This window comes from Mesocricetus auratus, unplaced genomic scaffold, assembly GCF_017639785.1.
Source record: "Mesocricetus auratus isolate SY011 unplaced genomic scaffold, BCM_Maur_2.0 Super-Scaffold_100014, whole genome shotgun sequence".
Taxonomy (NCBI): Eukaryota; Metazoa; Chordata; class Mammalia; order Rodentia; family Cricetidae; genus Mesocricetus; species Mesocricetus auratus.
In genome coordinates this window covers 25,644,184-25,665,862 of record NW_024429197.1, presented here as the reverse complement: position 1 = coordinate 25,665,862, position 21,679 = coordinate 25,644,184, and the positions used below count along the sequence as shown (strand labels likewise).

Below are 21,679 nucleotides of genomic sequence, written 5' to 3'. Positions count from 1 at the left end.
CTCTCCACAGAATTAGAGTCTGTACATTCAGGCTAAACACAACTGTCAAGAAGGTTCTGAAGTACTAACAAGGATATGTCTTGAAGGCTAACTGCACCAGCAGGTTGATAAGAACAAAACCAGGCCACAGGACTCCCCAGAGTGGAACCTACTCTGTAAGACTTAGTTATTTATTCAGTGACAACTCATGGCACAGATCCCACTCCTTTCCTTAAACACCAGGCCTTAAAGGCTGCAGATAGACCAAGCCCACAGATCTGGGCATCTCCCAAAAAACTTAGAAGATCACAAATCATTTGGAGACCAGAATGGAGGCTACTACCTATTCACAATACTGATGAGCTCCCGCAGACGTTCCTCCCCTAGCTGTCTGTCTGCCTCGCTGGCAGCTGCATCTCGACTCCTCAAAATTGGTAACTCAAAATGCTTCTTGAACTCCTGGGCAGTTCCTAAACTCAGGAGAGAATGGAATATTAAAGCATGTAAAGGCGGAATGATTTTTCGTGCTGCCTTGTGACCAATCACCCTCCCTGCTGAGAACAAAGCTGAACAAAATACAAGCAATTTTCATTTAATGAATCAGACTGCAAAACTGAAGATTTGAGTGGTTAAATACAGTTAGATGGTTTTGCCCTAATTTTTAAAACAAAACAAAAAGCCTTACAGTAATTGTAAATAAACTATAAGGTAATTATAACTGTGGATGTGGCTCAGTGGGTAAAAGCACTAGCAGCACAAGACTGTCAACCCAAATTCCATCCCCAGAACCCATAAAAAAGCTAGAGGCAATGGCACCCATCTGTAATTCCAGCACTGCTATGGGGAGCTGGAAGGCAGAGCATCTCCTGGATGCTTGAAAGCACAGCAGCAGAAACAAAAAAGATCCCGTCTTAACAGGGTAGAAGGCAAGATTCAACCCCCAAAATCCTCCACACGTGTGACACGGTAGCATACATTCATTCACATTCTCTCTCATACACACATACAAAATAGGTTGGGCATGATGGTGCACAGTTTTAACCCCAGCAGAGGCGGGTAGATCTGTTTAGTTTGAAGCCATCCTAGTCAACATAGGAGACTCCAGGCCAACCAGGGCTACATAATGAGACCTTGTCTCAAAAAAATAAACAAATATAAAAGATGCTAGAGGTATGGAGGACAAAGAGATAGCTCAGTAGTTAAGGACACTGGCCACTAAAGACCTAAATGTCTGAAGAACCTTTGACCACTCCTGCTATAGAAGAGGACCCTTTCCTTGTCCCAATAAAAATGTGAAAACAAACAAATCACAATGACCACTCTTCCAGAGAACCCCAGGGTCAATTCTCAGCATTCACAGGATGGCTTACAACCATCTGTAACTCCAACCCCAAGGAATCTCATGCCCTCTTCTGGTTCCTTAAACAACAGGCGCACATGTGATACATAGACATACACGAATGCAAAGCACATATAAACAAAGTAAAAAATAGGGTTTTTTTTTGTTAGGTTGGTTGGCATTTTTTGTTGATTTTTTGGTTTGTTTGTTTGTTTGTTTTGGTTTGGTTTTTTTGTTTTTCAAGATAGGGTTTCTGTGTGAAAGTCCTGGCTGTCCTGGAACTTGATCTGTAGACCAGGTTGGTCTCAAACTCACAGAGATCAGCCTGCCTCTGCCTCCCAAGTGCTGGGATTAAAGACATGAGCCAATACTGTCCGGCTAAATATAGTTTTGGGGTTTTTTGTTTTGTTTTGTTTTTTTAAAGATACTAGTCATATCTATCAGTCTAGAAATCAGGAAAATTAGGAGGTAGGGCAGAGGCAAACAGATCTCTTAGTTTGAGGTCAGCCTGGTCTACAGAGAGAGTTCCAGGACAGCCAGGCTATTACACAGAGAAACCTTGTCCCTCCCACCCCAAAGGGGGTTAGGGATGGGGAGATGGAAAGCAATTGAGAAACATACATGAAATCCATCTCTGGAAAGCACCCATTAACACACAAACATGATTACAAACACACCACTAATCTATGATGTCTGGGATAAAAGAAGACAGTAATTCCAATGGGATGGATGGCTTGGTATGATAGTAGCTGAACTACTAATGGTTCCAGAAATGCTCTATTGCAATAATTTTGCTGGCCAGTCAGTATATTCTGTCTAAGAGGTTTTTCTGAGCACCAGAGCAACAGGGAAGCTAGAGGACCAGCAGATCCCTGGAGGTCACTAGCCAATCAGAGATTCAGTGAGAGACCTTGTCTCAAAAAACTAAGGTGACAAGCAAAAGGGATGGCTCAGCAAGTAAGGCACTTGCTACAGAGCCTGACAACCTGAGTTCAATTCCTAAGACTAGCATGGCTGAAAACTGCTGCAGCATACACATACTTATCCCAACCCATACTTAAATAAAATGTGGGGCTAGAGAGATGGCTCAGGGTTTAAGAGCATATACTGACCATTCTTTTTTTTTTTTTTTTTTTTTTTGGTTTTTTGGTTTTAGGAGACAGGATTTCTCTATTGTTTTGGAAGCTGTCAGTCCAGCCTGGCCTCAAACTCACAGAGATCCACCTGCCTCTGCCTCCCGAGTGCTGGGATTAAAGGTGTGCGCCACCACCGCCCCACTTATACTGACCATTCTTATAGGACTCAAATTCCATTCCCAGCACCCATGTAGGGCAGCTCACAACTGACTATAACTCCAGCTCCAAGGAATCTAACTCTCTCTTCAAAAATCCATGGGCAGCCGGGCGTTGGTGGTGCACGCCTTTAGTTCCAGCACTCAGGAGGCAGAGGCAGGCGGATCTCTGCAAGTTCGAGGCCAGCCTGGTCTACAAAGCCAGTTCCAGGACAGCTTCCAAAACAATACAGAGAAACCCTGTCTCGAAAAACCAAAAAAAAAAAAAAATCCATGAGCAACTGAACTAATGTACACAAACCCTCACAGACACACACATACATTTATAATTAAAATTACTAAGTATAGAGCCCAGCAGTGGTGACACACACCTTTAATCCCAACACTCTTGAGGCAGAAGCAGGCAGATTTCTATGAATTTGAGGCCAGCCTGGTCTATAAAGTGAGGTCCAGTACAGCCAGGGAAACACAAAGAAACCCTTTCTCAAAAATTTTTTTAAAAAGTAATAATAGCCGGGCGTTGGTGGCGCACGCATTTAATCCCAGCACTCGGGAGGCAGAGGCAGGCGAATCTCTGTAAGTTCGAGACCAGCCTGGACTATCAAGCGAGTTCCAGGACAGCCTCCAAAGCCACAAAGAAACCCTGTCTCGAAAAACCAAAAAAAAAAAGGTAATAATAATAGTAGTATTATAATGCTAAGTATAAAGGGATAGAGAGATACCTCAGCAGTTAAAAGCACTTGCTCCTTTTGCAAAGGACCCTGGGTCAGTTCCCAGAACCCTCATGGTGACTAGCAGCCATCTGTACACCTCAAATTCCAAGAGATCTGATGCTGAGGGCACCAAGCACATACATGGTGGTTGGTGTACATACATAAATGCAAGCAAAACAGTCATACACATAAAAAAAAACTTGGAAAATAAATTTTAAAATAATATGAAAGGGCTGGAGAGATGGCTCAGCTGTTAAAGGCTAAGCTCACAACCAAAACTATAAAAAGAATGAAAAAATTTGAAACTAAGGAAGACAGCAAAGATACCTATACACAGGCACCCACATGCACACACCCACATTGGCATCACACAGAATTTTAATGCACACACAGGGATATTTTCAGCTCCAGCCGAAAGGTGTACCATCGCCTACATAGCTAACACTGCCTCTGCAGAACACAAAGGACTCAAGTGGGCTTTCCAGAGTTGCTACCCAATCAAAGCCACCCTACAGTTTTGACTCCCCACTCCTTTTTCTCTTTTGAGGAAAGGTCTAATACAGTCCAGACTGACTTCAAACTCCCCATGTAGCTGGAAATGGTTTTGAACTCCTGATCCTCCTGCCTCCATCTCCCAGGTGCTGAGATTACAAGCATGGGCTTGGCTACTCCCTGACAAAAGAAGTCTTCCAACAAGAGTGTCTATGCATCCACACTGGCAATATCTTCTTGCTCTCTACAGCTGGAGTTATATTCTAAGGACAAAGCAGGCAAGGCTCCTTACCCAAAATGCCTGAATTAACGAAGTGCACCAAGCTGAAATATTCAAGCAAGTCATTTTGGATGGGGGTCCCGGAGATGAGCACCCGACGACTGGTATTCAAGCTGTCCAGGGCCTGGTAAGTCTGATTCTCAGAGTTTTTAAGCCTATGCCCCTGCAAGATAATTAATTCTCACTTAGGATGATTTAATATTCTTAAATGATAAAATTAAATGACAAAGTCTGCAGAGAGAAAAGAGTCACAAGCGTTACAGATTCTAAGGTTGCAGGAACTAGGCAGCATAGCATAAACTGCTTTGCATACTGGCTTGAAGAAAAGTACTGGGCTTACAAAGTAAACCAATGCTATACCCCAAAAGCAAGGATCCCTCTGTTCCCTCCCATTCATCTATTTCCAAACTTCCAGAGCCTTATCACTCACTAGTCTTCCACAGTCCACTTGGCCATGATACAGAACCATGTTTTCAAGGAGTCTCCCCTTCCCTGCCAGTCCAAACAACCCAGAGCTTTCAGGGCCAGGTGCTTCAATATCTTGTGTGAGCCATGATGCTGTGCTCTACCTTCAGGCAGTCCATACAGCTAATCTATCCAAAGAGCTTCCTTCCCTTCACAGTTTGCCCTAACCTGTCCTCCCTGCAGCCATCTCCAACATCTCTTCAAGCCATTTATTTTCAAGAAGATAGAAAAGGACTCTTTTTCTAAGAACCAAGCAGCTAAGACCAGGCAAGTGGCCTTTCTTTTTTTTTGCTGTTATTTTTTTGTTTTTTGAGACAGAGTTTCTCTGTATTAACTGCTCTGGCTGTCCTGGAACACACTTTGTAAACCAGGCTGGCCTGAAACTCAGAGATCTGCCTGCCTCTCTCTGGCTCCCGAGTACTGGGATTATAGGCATGTGCCGCCACCACCTTGTTTGCAAATGGCCTTTCTAAACACAACTTCCTCATTTCCATGCTGGGAAAGCCACCAAAAATAAAAAATAAATAGTCACCCACAGTAAAAGAATGAACAAATTAGAACTGTTCTGTTCAGTCTGCCTTGGATGATGGCATTAAACGAAGACTCTTCCCTGAGTCCCTCATAATCCATATAACAAATGAATATTATCTTCATTTTAGAAATGAAGAAATTTTAGTTCAGAGAAGTAAACAGTCATCCCCCCCCCCAAAAAAATCACACTACACAAGTTAGCAGAGCTGTAACTGAAACCCAGGACTGTCAAGTTTAAAGTCATTGGGCTTTATCTCAACGAGACATGAACTTCTTAAAGCAGATCCACATATTTACTTTCTAAAATACTTTCAATGCACAGAATACAGTCATGCACAAAATACTGCTCAGAGTTATTTGGATGTAAAATAAATTAAGGTTCATCTATGGAAGAATTAAACATAAAATTTTAACTTTTAATGAACATCAATAATTGGGTTCCTTTAAACTGAAGCTCGCTGAAAAAAAGACCTCATACAATTCCATGGGCCTGGTACATAATACACACTTGGATGAAATCTAATAAATGAGCACTGTGAGTCTCTAGATGGGCTAGCCTACTCCAGTTCCTACTGGAGTAGTCACTGAAGCTCCAGACAAGTCCTATCATTATCATCAGATTAAAATGAAAGCAACAACTTCTGAACTAGGTATGGTAGACTATGCTTATAACCCCAGAATTCAGATGCTGAGGCAACAAGACTGCCAAATATGAGTCTAGCCTGGGCTACAGAAGTTCTATGCCAGCCTGGACTAGAGTGAGACCCTATCTATGGAACAATAAATAAATCTAAATGTTCCCAGAGAACAAAAGCTTCACCTTGCTTTCTCTAATACAACTCCTTGACTTAGACCAGGCTCCTAACAGTCACCCTAGACGGTGATAAAATATATACTAGGTTAGCCAAGTGTTGATGGTACATACCTTTAATCCCAGCACTGAGAAGGCATAGGCAGATGGATCTCTATGAGTTCAAGACCAGCCTGCTCTACAGCGCAAGTGCCAGGACAGGCTCCAAAGCTACACAGAAAAGCCCTGTCTTGAAAACACAAAACACAAAATAAAAACAACAACAAAAAGATACCAGGCAGCCCTGAGCACAGGATAGTCACAAATACTCTATCTTAGCCTGCTATGTACTTCACCTGTATTAGGAGGGACTGCCCATCAGGGTATCAGGAAACTCACCAGATAATCAATAAGAGACTTTTCACAAAGATAAAAGGCCAATTGGGAAATAGCTTACAAAAGTAAAATTTTATCTGTCTCCTCCCTAAACCCACACTCTTCTCCCACCCCCAATCTCTCTGTCTGTCTGGAGAGAACTGTCACAGAACTGGAGAGATGGCTCAGCAGCTAAGCATGCATACTGCTCTTTCGGACTCAAGTGCTTTACCCAGCACCTACATAGCAGCTCACAACAGTTCAAGGGAACCCTCCTGCACACATGGTATACATACATGTACCCAGGCTTTAGAAACTTCAAAGGCCACTCCTAGTGACACACTTCCTCAACAAGATCATACTTTCTAATCCTTCTAAATCCTTTCGAATAGTTCATTCCCTGGTGACTAAACCATTCAAATACATGCACCTATAGGGCCACTCTTATACCAAGCTGATGAGTAAGCAGTCACAGTTCATGAGCCATCTTTCTAGGCCTGACCCTCCTTTTCAACCTTTTGAGTTTCGAGAATTATAGGCTTGTTCCACCATACCTATATAACACACCAGACTTTCTTATCTCTGTGCTTCTAATCATTCAAATATTCCTAACCTAGAATAAAAACTATCTTTACCAAGGCTTAGGAGACACCAAAAACTGGGATAAGAGCTTCCCCAATCAATTTACTGAGTTCCCATAATAATCCTAAGAGGCAGGTATGATCATTGTATTTTCCAGTTGCAGAAACAGAAGATGACATGGTTAAGTAACAAGTATAAGGTCACACTACTACTAAGTGGCAGAGCCAGGATTTGAATAAAGGTCTCCATAATTCTAAAACCAGTTCCTTTAAACACTGAGCCATGTCTCACTACACATCTAAATCCATTCCAATCTCCAGAGTCCTTCTTTGGTCTAAGATTACTATTTAGAGGGGGGGAAATACCAATTGGCCGACAGTACCTAAACTCTCCTCAGAGTTTTGTTTGTTTGAGGTAGGGTCTTACTATGTAGTCTTGACCTAGAACTAACTCACTACAGACCAAGCCATAAATTCAAAGATCCATCTTGATTGCTGGAATTAAACTGTTTACCACCATGCTCAGCTCTCAAATTTTTTTTTCTTTCTGGTTTTTCAAGACAGGATTTCTCTGTGTAGCTTTGGAGATTGTTCTGGAACTCACTCTGTAGACCAGGCTAGCTTAGTGTAGACTTTGACATCCTGATCTTCTACCACCCAGACTACAAAGAGTTAAGTACCTCATCACATATGACCAGTCCAACATTTCCTTTTTTAAGGACTCCAACGTGAAGGCGGAAAGTCTCATAGGAAATGATGAGAATAGGAGAAGGCACTCTTGCTCCACGCTGGTTCATGAATCCTTCTACAACAGAAAGGTGTCAGAGAACTAATCAGAAGCTCTTAAAGAAAAACAGTCTCATAGTTGTTTAACATAGCCTACAAAGAATTGTGCTGTTTTTCAATGGCACTTTTCCCACTTGGTCCCACACTACCATCAACACTGGCCACAAGTGAACACACAAGTAAAAAGCCTGGGTGGAAGAGTATCGCCATGTTAGTTAACGCTCCATACCCAGTTTTCGGTCTATCTCGTCCTTAGAGCCTCCGTCGATGGCCAGGGGTTGGATCCTCCCTCCAAGCCACTTCCCAACCTCATTGTACCAGTTCTTCACCAAGCTGGAAGGTGACACTACCACTGCTTTCTCAATTTCTGGCTTGCACTCTGGGCTCTGGCGTAAAAGTGTCCACATCAATGTGATGCACTGTAGTGTCTTTCCCAGGCCCATCTCATCAGCCATGATACAGCCATAGCTTCCAGGGATTCGACGACTGGTGACACACTCCCACAGGAACTTCACTCCCTGATGAATAATAACATTTAGTCCACTTGAACACCTACGTAGCCCCTAGCCACACTCCCTTCCTCTGACCCTCATTTACCTCTCTCTGATGAGGCCGCAGCACCTTACTGAGAATAGGATCAACAACCACGTGCACAGGGAGTTTCTCCCTGAGAAGACATAGGCAAGGTCAACCATCAGGAAGCAGTATCCTGCGGACCCAGGAGGTTGATTACACCTTCTCCCCGGGGAATTAATAAACCAGTGAGGTAGTGCTTTAGGAGTCAGAAGATTAAGAAAGGGTGACACTCCTGTCCCCCCTCACCACTTGCCGCTGCAAACGAGCATGGCAAAGGTAGTGAGGAGCCCACAACCTGAGCATAGCCACACCCTCTCCAAGCCACTTGCTCTGGACACAGTGCAGTTGTCATAACAGCTCTGACAACCTATGACAATGCAAAAGGGGGGAGGGGATCACACCAAACACCATCCAATCCTTATCATGGGGTAGAACTACTCAAAATATACCAATGTGCATACTTGTCAAGCTTCAGTTGGTCATGGGCGCTTAGTGGGGGAGGCTCATACAGAACCAAGGCACCTTCTTCCAGAGGGTCATGGAGGGCACGACGAACACCAGCCTTTTTCAAGCCCAATGCTCGAGAGCCCAGAGGACCTGGGAATCAGCAGTCAACCTGTGAGCTTACCGTCTATAATCAGGTACTCCAGCATGCTCAACTTAAATGCCCATCCTTCATGTAACCTTTGGGAATACCCATGACCTTCTTTCCCAGAACTCCTTCAAACCATTTGTGCATCTATTTGACCATTATCTCTTCAGCCCTCAAGCATTTTTTCCTATTATATTTCTCCCATTCAACTACAAACTTCTGGAGGGCTTCATCAGGTTCATCTCAAGTAAATTTTAGCAAGGTATAAAACTCAACAGAAGCCTTTCATATGTGAAAGTTCAGTTCCAGTTCAGGCACAATGCAATTCCTAAAGAAGACAAAGGAAACTAGACCTCCACAATCAACCATATAAAGGAACTAACACTGGGCATGCTTGAACTGAATGAAGGCCAGAATCATTCATTCACTACCAGGCCCACCAAAAGCTTTTGAGCCCTGACATGCACCACCAAGAAGATGAAGGACAATTAATCTTGGCAGCCTCTCACAAATGCATCAGAGCCTTCACATAGGCCTCAGAAGGATCAAAACACATCTACCCAGCCGGGCGTTGGTGGCGCACGCCTTTAATCCCAGCACTTGGGAGGCAAGAGACAGGCAGATCTCTGTGAGTTTCCACAAGAGCTAGTTCCAGGACAGCCTCCAAAGCCACAGAGAAACCCTGTCTCGAAAAACCACATTCACCCATGGACTCACATCTTTGATTCCCAGGTTAGCATGTAAGTTTTTAGTTTATTCAGGAACATTGACACAACTGATATAAAAAAATGGAAAAGATGTGTTAGGCATGGTGATGCACACTTGTAATCCCATCAATTAGGATCCTGAGACAGAATTGCTGTGACTCTGGAGCCAGTCTGGATTATATAACAAAAGCCTACAGCAAAACAAGCAGATGCTGGAGATGTCTAAGCAATCAAGAACAGGCATGGCTATTCTAAAGAATCTGGGAGTGGGGCTGGAGAGATGGCTCAGAGGCTAAGAGCACAGACTGCTCTTCCAGAGGTCCTGAGTTCAATTCCCAGCAACCACATGGTGGCTCACAACCATCTACAATTCAATCTGGTGCCCTCTTCTGGTATGTAGGCAGAACACTGTATATGTAATAAATCTTAAAAATAAAAAATAAATAAAAAGAGAATGTTTCATTTGTTTAAAAAAAAAAGAATCTAGGGGTGATTCTCAATACTCATGTCAGGCAAGCCACACATGCAGGGATCCAATGCCTCTGACCACACACACACACACACACACACACACACACACACACACACACACACACACACACACAGAGCATATACTAACACAGAAATTACCAGGCATAGCACCATACACACTTAGGAGGCAGAGGCAGGCAGACCTCTGTAAGTTCAAAGTTAGTTAGCTTACTCTACAAAGCAAGTTCCAGGTCACCCAGGATTACGCAGTGAGACCCAATCTCAACCAAATCACAAAATAAACTTAAAAAAAAAAAAGAAAGAAAATCAATAAAGTCTCCATTTTACCTTGATAATTTGGAATGGGGACCTTGAAAGGCTTTGACAAAATGCTTCGAATAAATGCTTCCTAAAAAGAAAAACAGAAATTCAGGACTGTTGAAGATATTACAGACCAATAAATAGTCTAACATGTTCCACTTCAGGGTTTTTTTTTAATTCATTCATTCATTTTACATGTATGCGTGTTTTGTCACTATCACCAAGTTAACCCCTCAGCCACATATAAATTTATTGTTGTATCAGTTCTGCCAACTATTTTATTTTCATAAATTCATATCATCATCCTTGAAAATTAAATAGCCCAAAGAGTAGAAGTAATATAAACAGTAGCCATCAGTAAAATATAAACAGAAAAATGACAATTATGGCTAAAAGAGTTAAGTCTCTTTCATTATGTCATAACTGGAAGGCACGGCTAAGACAGTCTATGTACCCCAACCAAGCTGGCCTCAAACTTTGAATTCTCTGGCCTCGCCTTCCTGAGTATTGAGATTATAGGCATGTACCACTTCTAGTTTCCTCCTATCATGATTTAGTTCTCACTAGGAGCCCTATGAGGTCTGCAAGCTGCTGCTATTCCAAGCAAGCACAGAGATACAAACCTATAGTCCTAGTATTTAGAGACAATCAAGGAGAATGCTGAGACTGAAGCCAGCCCAGGTAAAACCTTGTCCCAAGAAGAAAATTAAGCCTGGTGTGGTATTTCATACCTGTTATCCAGAATTTGAGAGGTAGAGGCAGGAGGATCTGGAGCTCAAGATTATCCTTAGCTACACAGTAGGTTTTGAGACCAGCCTGGGCTAAATGAGACGCTGTTTCAAAAAGGGAGAAGGTGCCTGGAGAAACAGCTCAACAGTTAAGAGTACTTCCTGTTTTTTCAGGACTCAAGTTCAGTTTGGGAAGGTTTACAACTATCTGTAACTCCAGCTTCATGGGATCCAACACCCCCATACACACGGCATACATTCATATTCACACATTCTCTCTCTGTGTCTATCTGTCTCTCTCTCTCACAAGGAAGGAAGGAAGAAAGGAAGGAAGGAAGGAAGGAAGGAAGGAAGGAAGGAAGGAAGGAAGGAGTGCTTGTTGTCGTGCACAACAAACTAAGTTGGCTCCCAGGATCCACAGTGAGAACAAATTCCCAGAAGCTGTCCTGACTTCTGTGAGTACCACAGCACATTTGATAAGATGTCCTTCCATATGCTGTCAATATATGTTTCTCTTATTGGTTGATGAGTAAATGTTGATTGGTCAGTAGACAGGCAGGAAGTGTAGGCAGGGCTACCAGACTAGGAGACTTCAGAGAAGAGGAACAGAGAGTGAGTTGCAATGAGGACGGACGGACACGGACACACACACACACACACACACACACACACACACCACGCCATGTAGCTGCTGAAGGAGCAACATGCTGGAGCATTATGGGTAAGCCACAGCTTCATGGTAATACAGTTTAACAGAAATGGGTTAATAATTGAGAGAGTTAGCCAATAGAAGCCTGAGCCATCGACCAAACAGTTTAAAATTTATATAAGCCTCTGTGTGTTTATTTGGTACTAAACAGCTGTGGGACAGGGACCAGGTAGGACAGAAACTTCCGTCTACACACATGCACACCTCCATTCTCACAATACATACACGCTATGACATATGGAGAACATTTCTGATTCTACAGCCTCTACATGTGACCTCTTAACTTAACCTTTTATTTATGGCCATGAATATTGGCCCAAAGCCAGGGAGTGCTTCCTGCCATGGAAAGGTCCAAAACAGGGAACAACATGAAAAGGACATAAGGAGAGGGTAAGCTCAAGTTGATCATGGCAGTGCAAATCCCAGCACTGAGGACACAGAAGCAGGCAGATCTCTGTGAGTCACAGTCATCTACAGCTCTAGGCAGATGTGCAGGAGAGTTCAGAAAACAGGAGCCAGGATTTCTGTGCCATTTCTGGCCTCCAGCAGGGAATGGAACTGCTACTTTGGGGTCCCTTCCCTACCTGACCAGTTTCTATCTGCTCTTATTATTAACAAGTCCGGAGCAGTAGCTCATACCTTTAACCTATAACCCCAGCTCTTACAGAGACAATAAAAAGAGGTGCTAACAAAAACTACCTTTAGGCCGGGCGTTGGTGGTGCACGCTTTTAATCCCAGCACTCGGGAGGCAGAGGCAGGCGGATCTCTGTGAGTTCGAGGCCAGCCTGGTCTACAAAGCGAGTTCCAGGACAGCCTCCAAGACAATACAGAGAAACCCTGTCTCAAAAAACCAAAAAAAAAAAAAAAAAAAAAAAAAAAAGAAGAGCACTGGCTGCTCTTCCAGAGATCCTGAGTTCAATTCCCAGAAACCACATGGTGGTTCACAACCATCTAAAATGGGATCTGATGCCCTCTTCTGGCCTGCAGGGCCATGCAGACAGAGTACTCATACCTAATCTAAAACTAAAAATTTACTTTCTAAATTCTAAAACTAAAAAAATTACTTTCAAGATTGTTGACACTAAAGCCAGGTGGTGGTAGCATATGCCTTTAATCCCAGCACTCAGGAGGCAGAGGCAGGCAGATCTCTGAATTCAAGGCCAGCCTGGTTTACAAGAGCAAGTTCCAGGGCAGCCTCCAAGGCCACAGAGAAACCCTATCTCAGGGGGAAAAAAAAAATAAAGAAAGAAACTTAAATACATACATAAATCAGAATAAGAGGCTACATTTAGGTTCTAAGAAAACAAAAATTCATATTCCAAATTTTAAAAAGATTTACACTAGAACTCAGAAGCCATAGGATCTACAGTGCTTAGCATGCTGTGTTACTGTCTAGGGTGTTCATATTTATTAAGACTCCTAGCCAAAAGCATCAGCCAGGAAGCGGTAGCAGGACTGGGCATGACTAGACCCGAGGATCTGGTCTAGCAACACCAAACTGTGGCACAAGTGTGCCCTCATTCGCTCGTTCCACTAGTTGCTGATAATTTATACCAGATATTGAGAATTCCTTCCCCAAGAAACAATGTCTACTTCCTCCCCTAACAACCAACCATTTCCACTAAAGTTCACCCTAGGAAACCAATGAGTTTATCTGGGTTACTTACAGGGTACAGAGGACAGGTTGCTGGCAGGAGTAAAAGTGACACCAGAGCAACAACACTGGAAAGTCCTCACCCAGTATGGATGACGGCTTCCCAGGAGCTATAGAAGGAGACGTTCTTCATTCACTCTTTCCCAGCCTAGATACTCTAGGGTCCCTCAGACCACACACAATTAGAGAAGAGTCGCATACAAATGGCTGGAATCCCAGATGAGGGTCCAGTGACCCTCCCCATCTCCCTCCTTCTTAGAGAGAATGCCCACTTATCTAATAAAGATGGTGGCTATTTTGCTTGGAGGATAGTGCTCTAGTGTCCTTTCCTTCTGATGGGAGGAGGACGGCACACTCTCCACAACCACCAGTTTCCTGTTTCAGCAGTTACACCCAACTCCACCTCAGCTGTTGCATCCCTGCTAGTTCTTTTTCACCAGCCTGATTAGCCCTCTGCTACCCGGACAACAAAAACACCTTCCATCTTTAACCTCTCCCTTCCACCGGCAAATTTCTGGAAAGAATTTAATGTCTCCCCTTCTGATCTCCCACTCCAGTCTGACCTCCACTCCTCCTAAGGAGTCTGCACAGGGTCATGGTCTGCATGCTTCTAATTCCAATGGACAAGTTTCCATCCTGGTCTTAACAAAGCTAACCATTCTTTCCTCTCAGATATGCTCCCACTCCTGCACTTTTCTGGAATCTCATGCTCAGCCCAGTGGGGGTTTCCACCTCTGCCTCAAATGCCTAAATGCCCTAAAAAGTCAGCGTTCCTCGGGGCTCAGGACTTAATCTTAAATCCCTTTCAACTGCAGATTCTCCCTGATAATCCAACACACTTTGAGATATCAAATGTCTCTTTGACAAAGACCACCAAATCTATTCCTTTTTTTGAATTTTATTTTATATGCATTGGTGTTTTACCTGCATGTATGTCTGTGAACTAGAGCTACAGACAGTCTTGAGCTTCCATCTGGGTGCTAGGAATTGAACCCAGACCTCTGGAAAAGCAGCCAGTGCTCTTACCATTGAGCCATTTCTCAAGCCCCCCTAATCCATCCCACACTCCTAGGCTACACACACATACACATTTGCAACAGCCTGTAAAAGTAAATGCGTGCAGGCTCTTTAAATCCATCATGCCCAAAGTTAAAGTCTTTATCTCTAGGGCCACATTAAAGCTTTTGTGAGAGCGAGACAAGTTTTACCTTTTTTTGTTGTTGTTATTGTTTTGTTGTTTTGTTTTTTGTTTTTTGTTTTTGTTTTTCGAGACAGGGTTTCTCTGTGGCTTTGGAGGCTGTCCTGGAACTCGCTTGGTAGTCCAGGCTGGTCTCGAACTCACAGAGATCCGCCTGCCTCTGCCTCCCGAGTGCTGGGATTAAAGGCGTGTGCCACCAACGCCCGGCCAAGTTTTACCTTTTGAGACTCTTTTTCCATTAAAAAAAAAAAGAAAATTATATACATGTGTGAGTTTTAGGTGTGTTAGGAATAGAGACAAGTTAATTAAAGAAGACCAGGACAGGTCTGAAACAGAAAAACCAAGAAAAATATCCATGCCTTCACTGGTAACCAGACAAATGTAATATGGGCTGTACATGTAACTATATAATTTTTTTCTTTCTTGTTTTACAAGGAATTAAAAAGTCAGCCTGGCCGGGCGTTGGTGGCACATGCCTTTAATCCCAGCACTCTGGAGGCAGAGGCAGGCGGATCTCTGTGAGTTCGAGGCCAGCCTGGTCTACCGAGTGAGTTCCAGGACAGCCTCCAAAACAATACAGAGAAACCCTGTCTTGAAAAACCAAAAAATAAAAAATAAATAAAATAAATAAAAAGTCAGCCTGGGCTACACAATGAGAGTCTGCCTTGGTCAATCAATGGAATTGAAGGCAGCCACTGCTAAAGGGCATTATGTTAGAGGGACTGCTACAAAACAAAATACCTGCATCTACTACCAGTAGGAAACACCCAGGAGCGAAAGGATTACAAAAGACCCTTGATAAAGCACATCCTCCAATGGAAGGTGAGGGAACTTCATGATAATCCCAAAACTATGGCACACCTTGAAATTAAACATTTTCTGCTGGGCAGTGGGGTGTGTGTGTGTGGAGCGCGCGCACGCGCGCACACACACACACACACACACACACACACACACACACACACACACCTTTAATCCCAGCACTCGGGAGGCAGAGGCAGGCAGATCTCTTTGAGTTCGAGGCCAGCCTGGTCTACAAGAGATAGTTCCAGGACAGCCTCCAAAGCCACAGAGAAACCCTGTCTTGAAAAAAAAGAAAAAAAAAAAGTTTATGACTGGGGCTAGACCACAGGCTGTTTTTCCAGAGGACTAGGGTTCATTTCCCAGCACCCACATGTTAGGCAGGTCACAAAAGTCTGTCACTCCTGTTCCAGGGGATCTGACATCCTCTTCTGGCCTCTGCAGTCACCAGGTACACACATGATGCACAAACATACATGCCGGCAAAATACCCATACATATATAAGTAAATAAAGGTTTTGAAAGAGTTCAAGACCACCCTGGACCTACATGAAACAACTATCTCAAAAAAAGAAAACAAAACAAAAAGTCATATACAGTATCTGATCAACGCTACAACCTTCCTCCTTGACTCATTTATTTAGGAATCTCAGTCACTTTAGAACTGATACCCAGTTATAAACAAAAGAAGACTCAAGCAGACCTCCCAGCAGATCACACAGAAGCTAGGGACAAGCTGTTCACTCCACTGTAAAACCAAAGGAACTAGGCACAGACACACACACAAAACCAGGCCAGTTGTACTTATAACTTACATGTTGAGTGCTATCCAGACAGGGTGGTCGGTTGATTAACTGAGTCAAAGGTTTCCGAAAAGGAGACAGGAAACACTGGGTCTCGTTACTGGATTTTTGTTTCTTAGGAGTCTAGGAGAGAAATGGGAAAGCTACATTGCAACACCTGGACAACCCCAGAGACCACCCTACTGGCAATCAGCCCTTGAGTACTTTTTAGAGCCAGGAGTGGTGCTGAGCACATGTAGGTTGAGGCAAGCTAGCAATACAGCTCAGTTGTTCAGTTTTTATCTAGTAAATATAAAAGCCAGTACTAGGGGGCATGGCAAAAAAAGCGCCAGCAAGATATGGTGGCACACACCTATAATTTGGACAATGGAGGAAGGAAGATTGAGAGTTCAAGTCTGTTCTAGGGCTACATAACAACTCTGAGGCTACAGGAGACCCAAAACAAAAACAAAAGTACTTATTGTCAGGCACCACACTAAACTCTTTTTTTTTAATGAAATTCCTTTTTATTTTTAATTTATTTTTATTTTGCATGCATTGGTGTTTTGCACGTGTGTGTATCTGTGTAAGGTTATTGGATCCTCTGAAACTGGAGTTACAGACAGTCTTGAGCTGCCACGTGGGTGCTGGGAATTGAACCCAGGTCCTCTGAAGGAGCAGTCGGTGCTCTTAACCACTGAGCCATCTCTCCAGCCCCCACACTAAACTTTTAATATATATTATCATATATGACTATCACAGCAACCCTAGGTTACTATGTTTACTAGTCTCATCTACCAAGTCTGAAAACTGAAACTTGGTGGCACACGCCTTTAATCCCAGCACACAGGAGGAAGAGGCAGGCGGATCTCTAGTGAGTCTGAGACCAGGCTGGACTAGGAAGTTTGACCCTGTCCCAAAAAACAAACAAACAAAAACAACCAGTGCTTTTAGGAGTAACTCACATACACATACAGCTCCATTCATTACTTGCCTGCAGAGAATGCTGCCCCAAGTTTAGTGCTGAGATTTTTGTAAATGGTGAGAGGGAGCTGTTGTTCCTCTCTCACAGGTAGCAGAGCAACAATGCTAATGAGCCCCAGGCCAGGCACGTCATGAGTTTGAGGCCAGGCTGAGCTATATGAGAGACCCTGTCTCAAAAGGTAGAGGAGAGGGATTGTCTCAAAACAGCTGAGCAGTATGGATACTTGCCACCAAGCCTGATGACCTGAGTTCAAACCCCAAACCCACAAAGAGGAAGGAGATAACTGACTCTCTGCTTAAATGGCATAGCATATACACTCTCCCCATAGCAACTTCAAATAAAGAAGTTAACCCCAAGCCATCAGGCAAGAGCACACTTGTATCAGCTCATCAAGCTATCTGAATCAATGATAACTCTATAAGGCACATCTGAAACGGTCACCAAACACTCTTCTCTTCTTTTTTTTTTTTTTTTTGGTTTTGCCACCAACGCCCGGCTAACACTCTTCTCTTCTAACAAGAAGTGCCTTCTAGGACAGGTATGGTGGCCCATGCCATTAATCCCAGAACTCAGTAGGCAACAGCGGGTGCATCTCTAAATCCAAGGCCAGCCTAGTCTACATATGAGTTCAAGGTCAGCCAGAAAGCTACGCAATAGAGAACTCCTGTCTCAAAAAGAAAAAAAAAAAAAAAAAAAGCCAGACAGAGGGCTGCCAGGGCTTCCAGAGAAATCCTGTCTTGAAAAGAAAGTGTTTTCTAGTCCTTCCTTAAGGGATCCTTTCCTTACATGCTCTCATGTGGAAAAAAAAATTTTGTGTTTTGTTTTATTTTCAAGACAGTATTTCTCTGTATTGTTTTGGAGGCTGTCCTGGAATTCCACTCTGTAGACCAGGCTGGCCTCGAACTCACAGAGATCCGCCTGCCTCTGCCTCCAGAGTGCTGGGATTAAAGGCATGCGCCACCAATGCCCTGCTTTTTTTTTTTTTTTAATGAAGAGTTTCACATATCCCAGGCTCGCCTGAATACACTATATAGTCCAGGGAGGCTCACAGAATACAGATGTGTACCACCACACCCACTTTCTGCAGTACTGGGACCCAACATAACCTATTCCTTGTTTATACTATACTCCTCCCATGAAAAAAACAGAGGCAGTTAGTTTCTAGTGAACCTACCTGAAGAACAGCAGTTTTATTAATCTTACCCCATGTCTGGTACATTGTAACTTTTCATAAGTTACCAGATGTAGACTCTTTTCCTGTCCAAACAGCCCTGTATCCACATTTCCCCTATTCCTTTGAACACTTACTACTGCCCCAGGCTGCCAGTCTTCATCATCAGATGATCTGTCTTCTGGTTTCCTCCTGGCCAACTGGCTGGGAGCTAAGCTCCTCCTCTGTGGGGAACAGAAAGTGAGTACCTGCAGAGACCCTGCAGCAAAGGCCCTCTAAGTATGCTTAAGGTCACACTTACCATCCTGGGCCCAGGCACGTCAGGTGTCAAGTACCCATCAGCTAAGTTAAAAGCCCTCAGCAACAGAGAATGCAGGAGCAGGGCATGCTATAGAGGGGAGCTGCTATATCGTTGAAAAGAAAATCGAAAGAGTCGTCATGGGTGGAAGAGACGCAATCGGGCTGGAGCGTGGGTTCAAACCGGGAATGTCAGTCGCCAGTTAACGCAAGGCTCAAGAAATCCTAAGTGCAAATCTAGGCGGAGCCGGGTGTAAATCTAGGATGGGAGGGGAGGCAGATGACATTGGAGTTTGAATAACGTCTCTAGCTGGGCTGCTTCCCTGAGGGTTATCACTAGCCACAAAAAAAGGGAGAGGCTTAAGTACGAAAGCGAGGTTCCAGAATCCTTAGGAGAGGGGTGGGAATTTACCAGCGCTGGACTGATGCCAAACCTCAATCTGAGGAAGGTCAGGTAGGGACCCAGGAAAGAGTTCAGGGACGTTCACAGTAACCTGGGAAGGGCCAGTAGAAGGTCCAGGTTAGGAGGAGGAGAATCTCAGAAGATGCTGAAGAGAGGCAAAGAGCGTCTCCGGCATCCGGCCCTTAACCTTCCTCTTCCCGAAGCGCGCGTTAACAGCCTCCAGGCAGTGTCAATCGAACCTCCCGCCACTCGGCCGCCACATTCCCCTATTGGCTGCGCTCCGTGATCTTGGCGTTCGACGTTCCCGCCTGAAGGAAGGGGCGGGCAGCTAAGGGTCTTGGATTTCCGCTTAGAAGTTCAACCGACCTTTAAGAGGCGTGGCTTAGCCCGGTGGCTACGACTAGCAGGTGGCCGGATTCGTGCTTGCAGGATTGTCCGCCTTCCTGGCTGCTGAGTTTGACTCAAGCAGGTGAAGCAAATGGATGAACTAGCGTGGAGAGGAGTCGCTACCTAAACTAGATTAGGAAAGGCGGCACATTTCTGGGGATTTGGTTCGGGATCTTAGAGCCATGAGCATCTTTCCTGTGCTAGACTTGGAGCAGAAATCGGAGCTGGAGGTAGACCAGTTGCCAATCGAAAGAGGAACAGAGGCGTTGGTGCTGGGTGGGCTGCCAAGTGGTCTGAGATCTCTTGAAATAAGCCACCTTTTCCTGGGGTGGAGTTGTAATTTTCAAATTAGACATAGTCACCCATTCTCTCAAAACCAGTTTCCCTTTATCTAAGAAGTATTATAGTACCTCCCCTGCGGGTTTATTCTCAGATGCGAATTAAAGTGTGCAAAGTAGTGGAGCCTGGTGGGGAGCACGCTTTTAATCCTAGCACTTACGAATCAGAGGTAGGCAGATCTCTATGAGGCTAGCCTGGTCTACAGAGTGAGTTCCAGGACAGCGAGAGCTCTGTAAGAGACCCTGTCTCAAAGGGTGGAAAAAAAGTGAACAAAGTACTTATCACAGTCCCATTCATCACTAATCTTGAAAGCATACCCATGACAATGACATTTACCACTGTCTACTTGAAAGAATCTTCTTAGCTATAACCCATTTAATGGCCTCAGCTATAAAGTAGGCTAACTGTACCCATTTTGTTTTGTTGTGCGGCTTGGTTTGTTTGTTTGGGGGTGGGGCTAGTGATAGAGCATTAGCTTAGCAAGTGTGAGGCCATAGACTCAGTTCCTTTCACTGCTAACATTTGTTGCTTGGAATACACAGAGAAACCTGTCTCAAAGCTGGAGAAGGGACCAGGCAGTGGTCGCTCAGGCCATTAATCCCAGGGTTTCTCTGTGTAGTCCTTGGCTGTCCTGGAACTTGTTCTGTATACCACCAGGCTAACCTTGAATTCATAGAAATTCACCTGCCTCTGTCTCCCAAGTGCTGGAATTAAAGGTCTGTGCCATCACCTGGCTAGAAAACCTATTTTTAGAGGAAAGAACTCTACCTGGTCCTAGAGAATATATATTCTCTTTTATTATCCTATCTCCCTCATTTCTTTTGTTGTTGGTTTGTTTTGCCTCTTTTGAGACAGGCCTTGTGTATCTAAGGCTAGCCTCAAACTTCTGATCCTTCTGCTACCATCTCTCAAGTGCTGAGATTACATCCATGAGCCACTGGGTTCAACGTCCCTAGTTTTTAACACCATATCCATGACTTCTCCACCCCTAAAGGGTAAAGAAGTTGATTAGCAAGCTAGACTCTGGTCTCTCCATTTTTTAGCAATTGGATTAACTTGTGCTGTTTGTATTCAACCTGTTCAGTCTTTTACTTCAAGAGAAGATAACCCTCTGATGTGGGATCACTCCCAGGAAAGGGCCCAACAATGTGTGGGTAACAGCTCTTTCACAGGGACATTTTGGAGGTTTGGGATTTGTTTGTTGTCATTTTGGTTTGGGTTGGGTTTTGTTTTTGTTTTGAGATATGTAGACATCTCACTGTGTAACCTAGTCTGACGTAGAACTCATTGAGATCCTCCTGCTTCAGCCTTCTGTATGTTAGAATCACAGATTTTTACATCATGCCCAGAGCTATGGAAAAGGCAGAATAGAAAGACAGAAAAATTATGGAAACGTGGGAACGGAAATGAGCCCCACACCCTGGAATCTGGTTGGATCTTCTTACCAGCTAAGAATCAAAAATTCCAGCTAGCAGGGTTTTCTAAGGAACCATGTTGAATTCTCAGCACCACATGGTGGCTCACAAGCATCTATAACTCCAGTTCCGAGGGATCCAATACCTCCTTTTGGCCTTGTTGGCACCAGACATAATATGTGGTACACAAAACATAAATATAAAATAATTGTTTTTAATTTTAAAAATCCAGATGGCAATGGCACATGCCTTTAATCCCAGAACTAGGGAGTGCTAGATTGTGCCAGAGCAGCAACCTGCCTCCGTGCCAAAGCAGTTACATCATCACCTGGCGACAGTGCCTCTGCCATCAGCTGTGCCACATGAGCACCCCCTAAAAGTGCCCGCCTGGCACAGCTCGTCTCTTGCCTCCTTTTCCTCTCTGTCTCTTCTTTCCCCTCTATCTCTTGTCTCTCTTGCCCCTTACTCCTCTCTTAATCCTCTTGATCTTCTCTTGCCTCTCTGTGTGTCTGCCTGCGGC

The 21,679-nt window shown here is 44.0% G+C and overlaps 1 protein-coding gene across 4 annotated transcripts in view; it reads right to left on the bottom strand.

Annotated features, from left to right (window-relative positions):
• The window catches only part of Rad54l (RAD54 like), a 28,965-nt gene extending 8,592 nt beyond the window's left edge, over positions 1-20,373 (bottom strand). Inside the window, exons 1-11 of one of the 4 annotated variants that reach the window (XM_013114982.3) lie at positions 19,028-20,373; positions 18,620-18,874; positions 18,456-18,542; positions 16,196-16,306; positions 10,317-10,377; positions 8,660-8,795; positions 8,220-8,289; positions 7,852-8,140; positions 7,517-7,641; positions 4,107-4,257; positions 323-449 (exon numbers count right to left, since the gene is read on the bottom strand). In XM_013114982.3, coding sequence (XP_012970436.1) covers positions 323-449; positions 4,107-4,257; positions 7,517-7,641; positions 7,852-8,140; positions 8,220-8,289; positions 8,660-8,795; positions 10,317-10,377; positions 16,196-16,306; positions 18,456-18,542; positions 18,620-18,622 — 1,160 coding nt within the window. In that variant the 5' untranslated portion in view covers positions 18,623-18,874; positions 19,028-20,373. Of the gene's footprint in view, positions 1-322; positions 450-4,106; positions 4,258-7,516; positions 7,642-7,851; positions 8,141-8,219; positions 8,290-8,659; positions 8,796-10,316; positions 10,378-16,195; positions 16,307-18,455; positions 18,543-18,619; positions 18,875-19,027 lie in introns of those variants that run through there. The other 3 variants (XM_021228369.2, XM_040756929.1, XM_040756930.1) reach the window with 3 other exon arrangements.
• Positions 20,374-21,679: the final 1,306 nt, after the last annotated feature.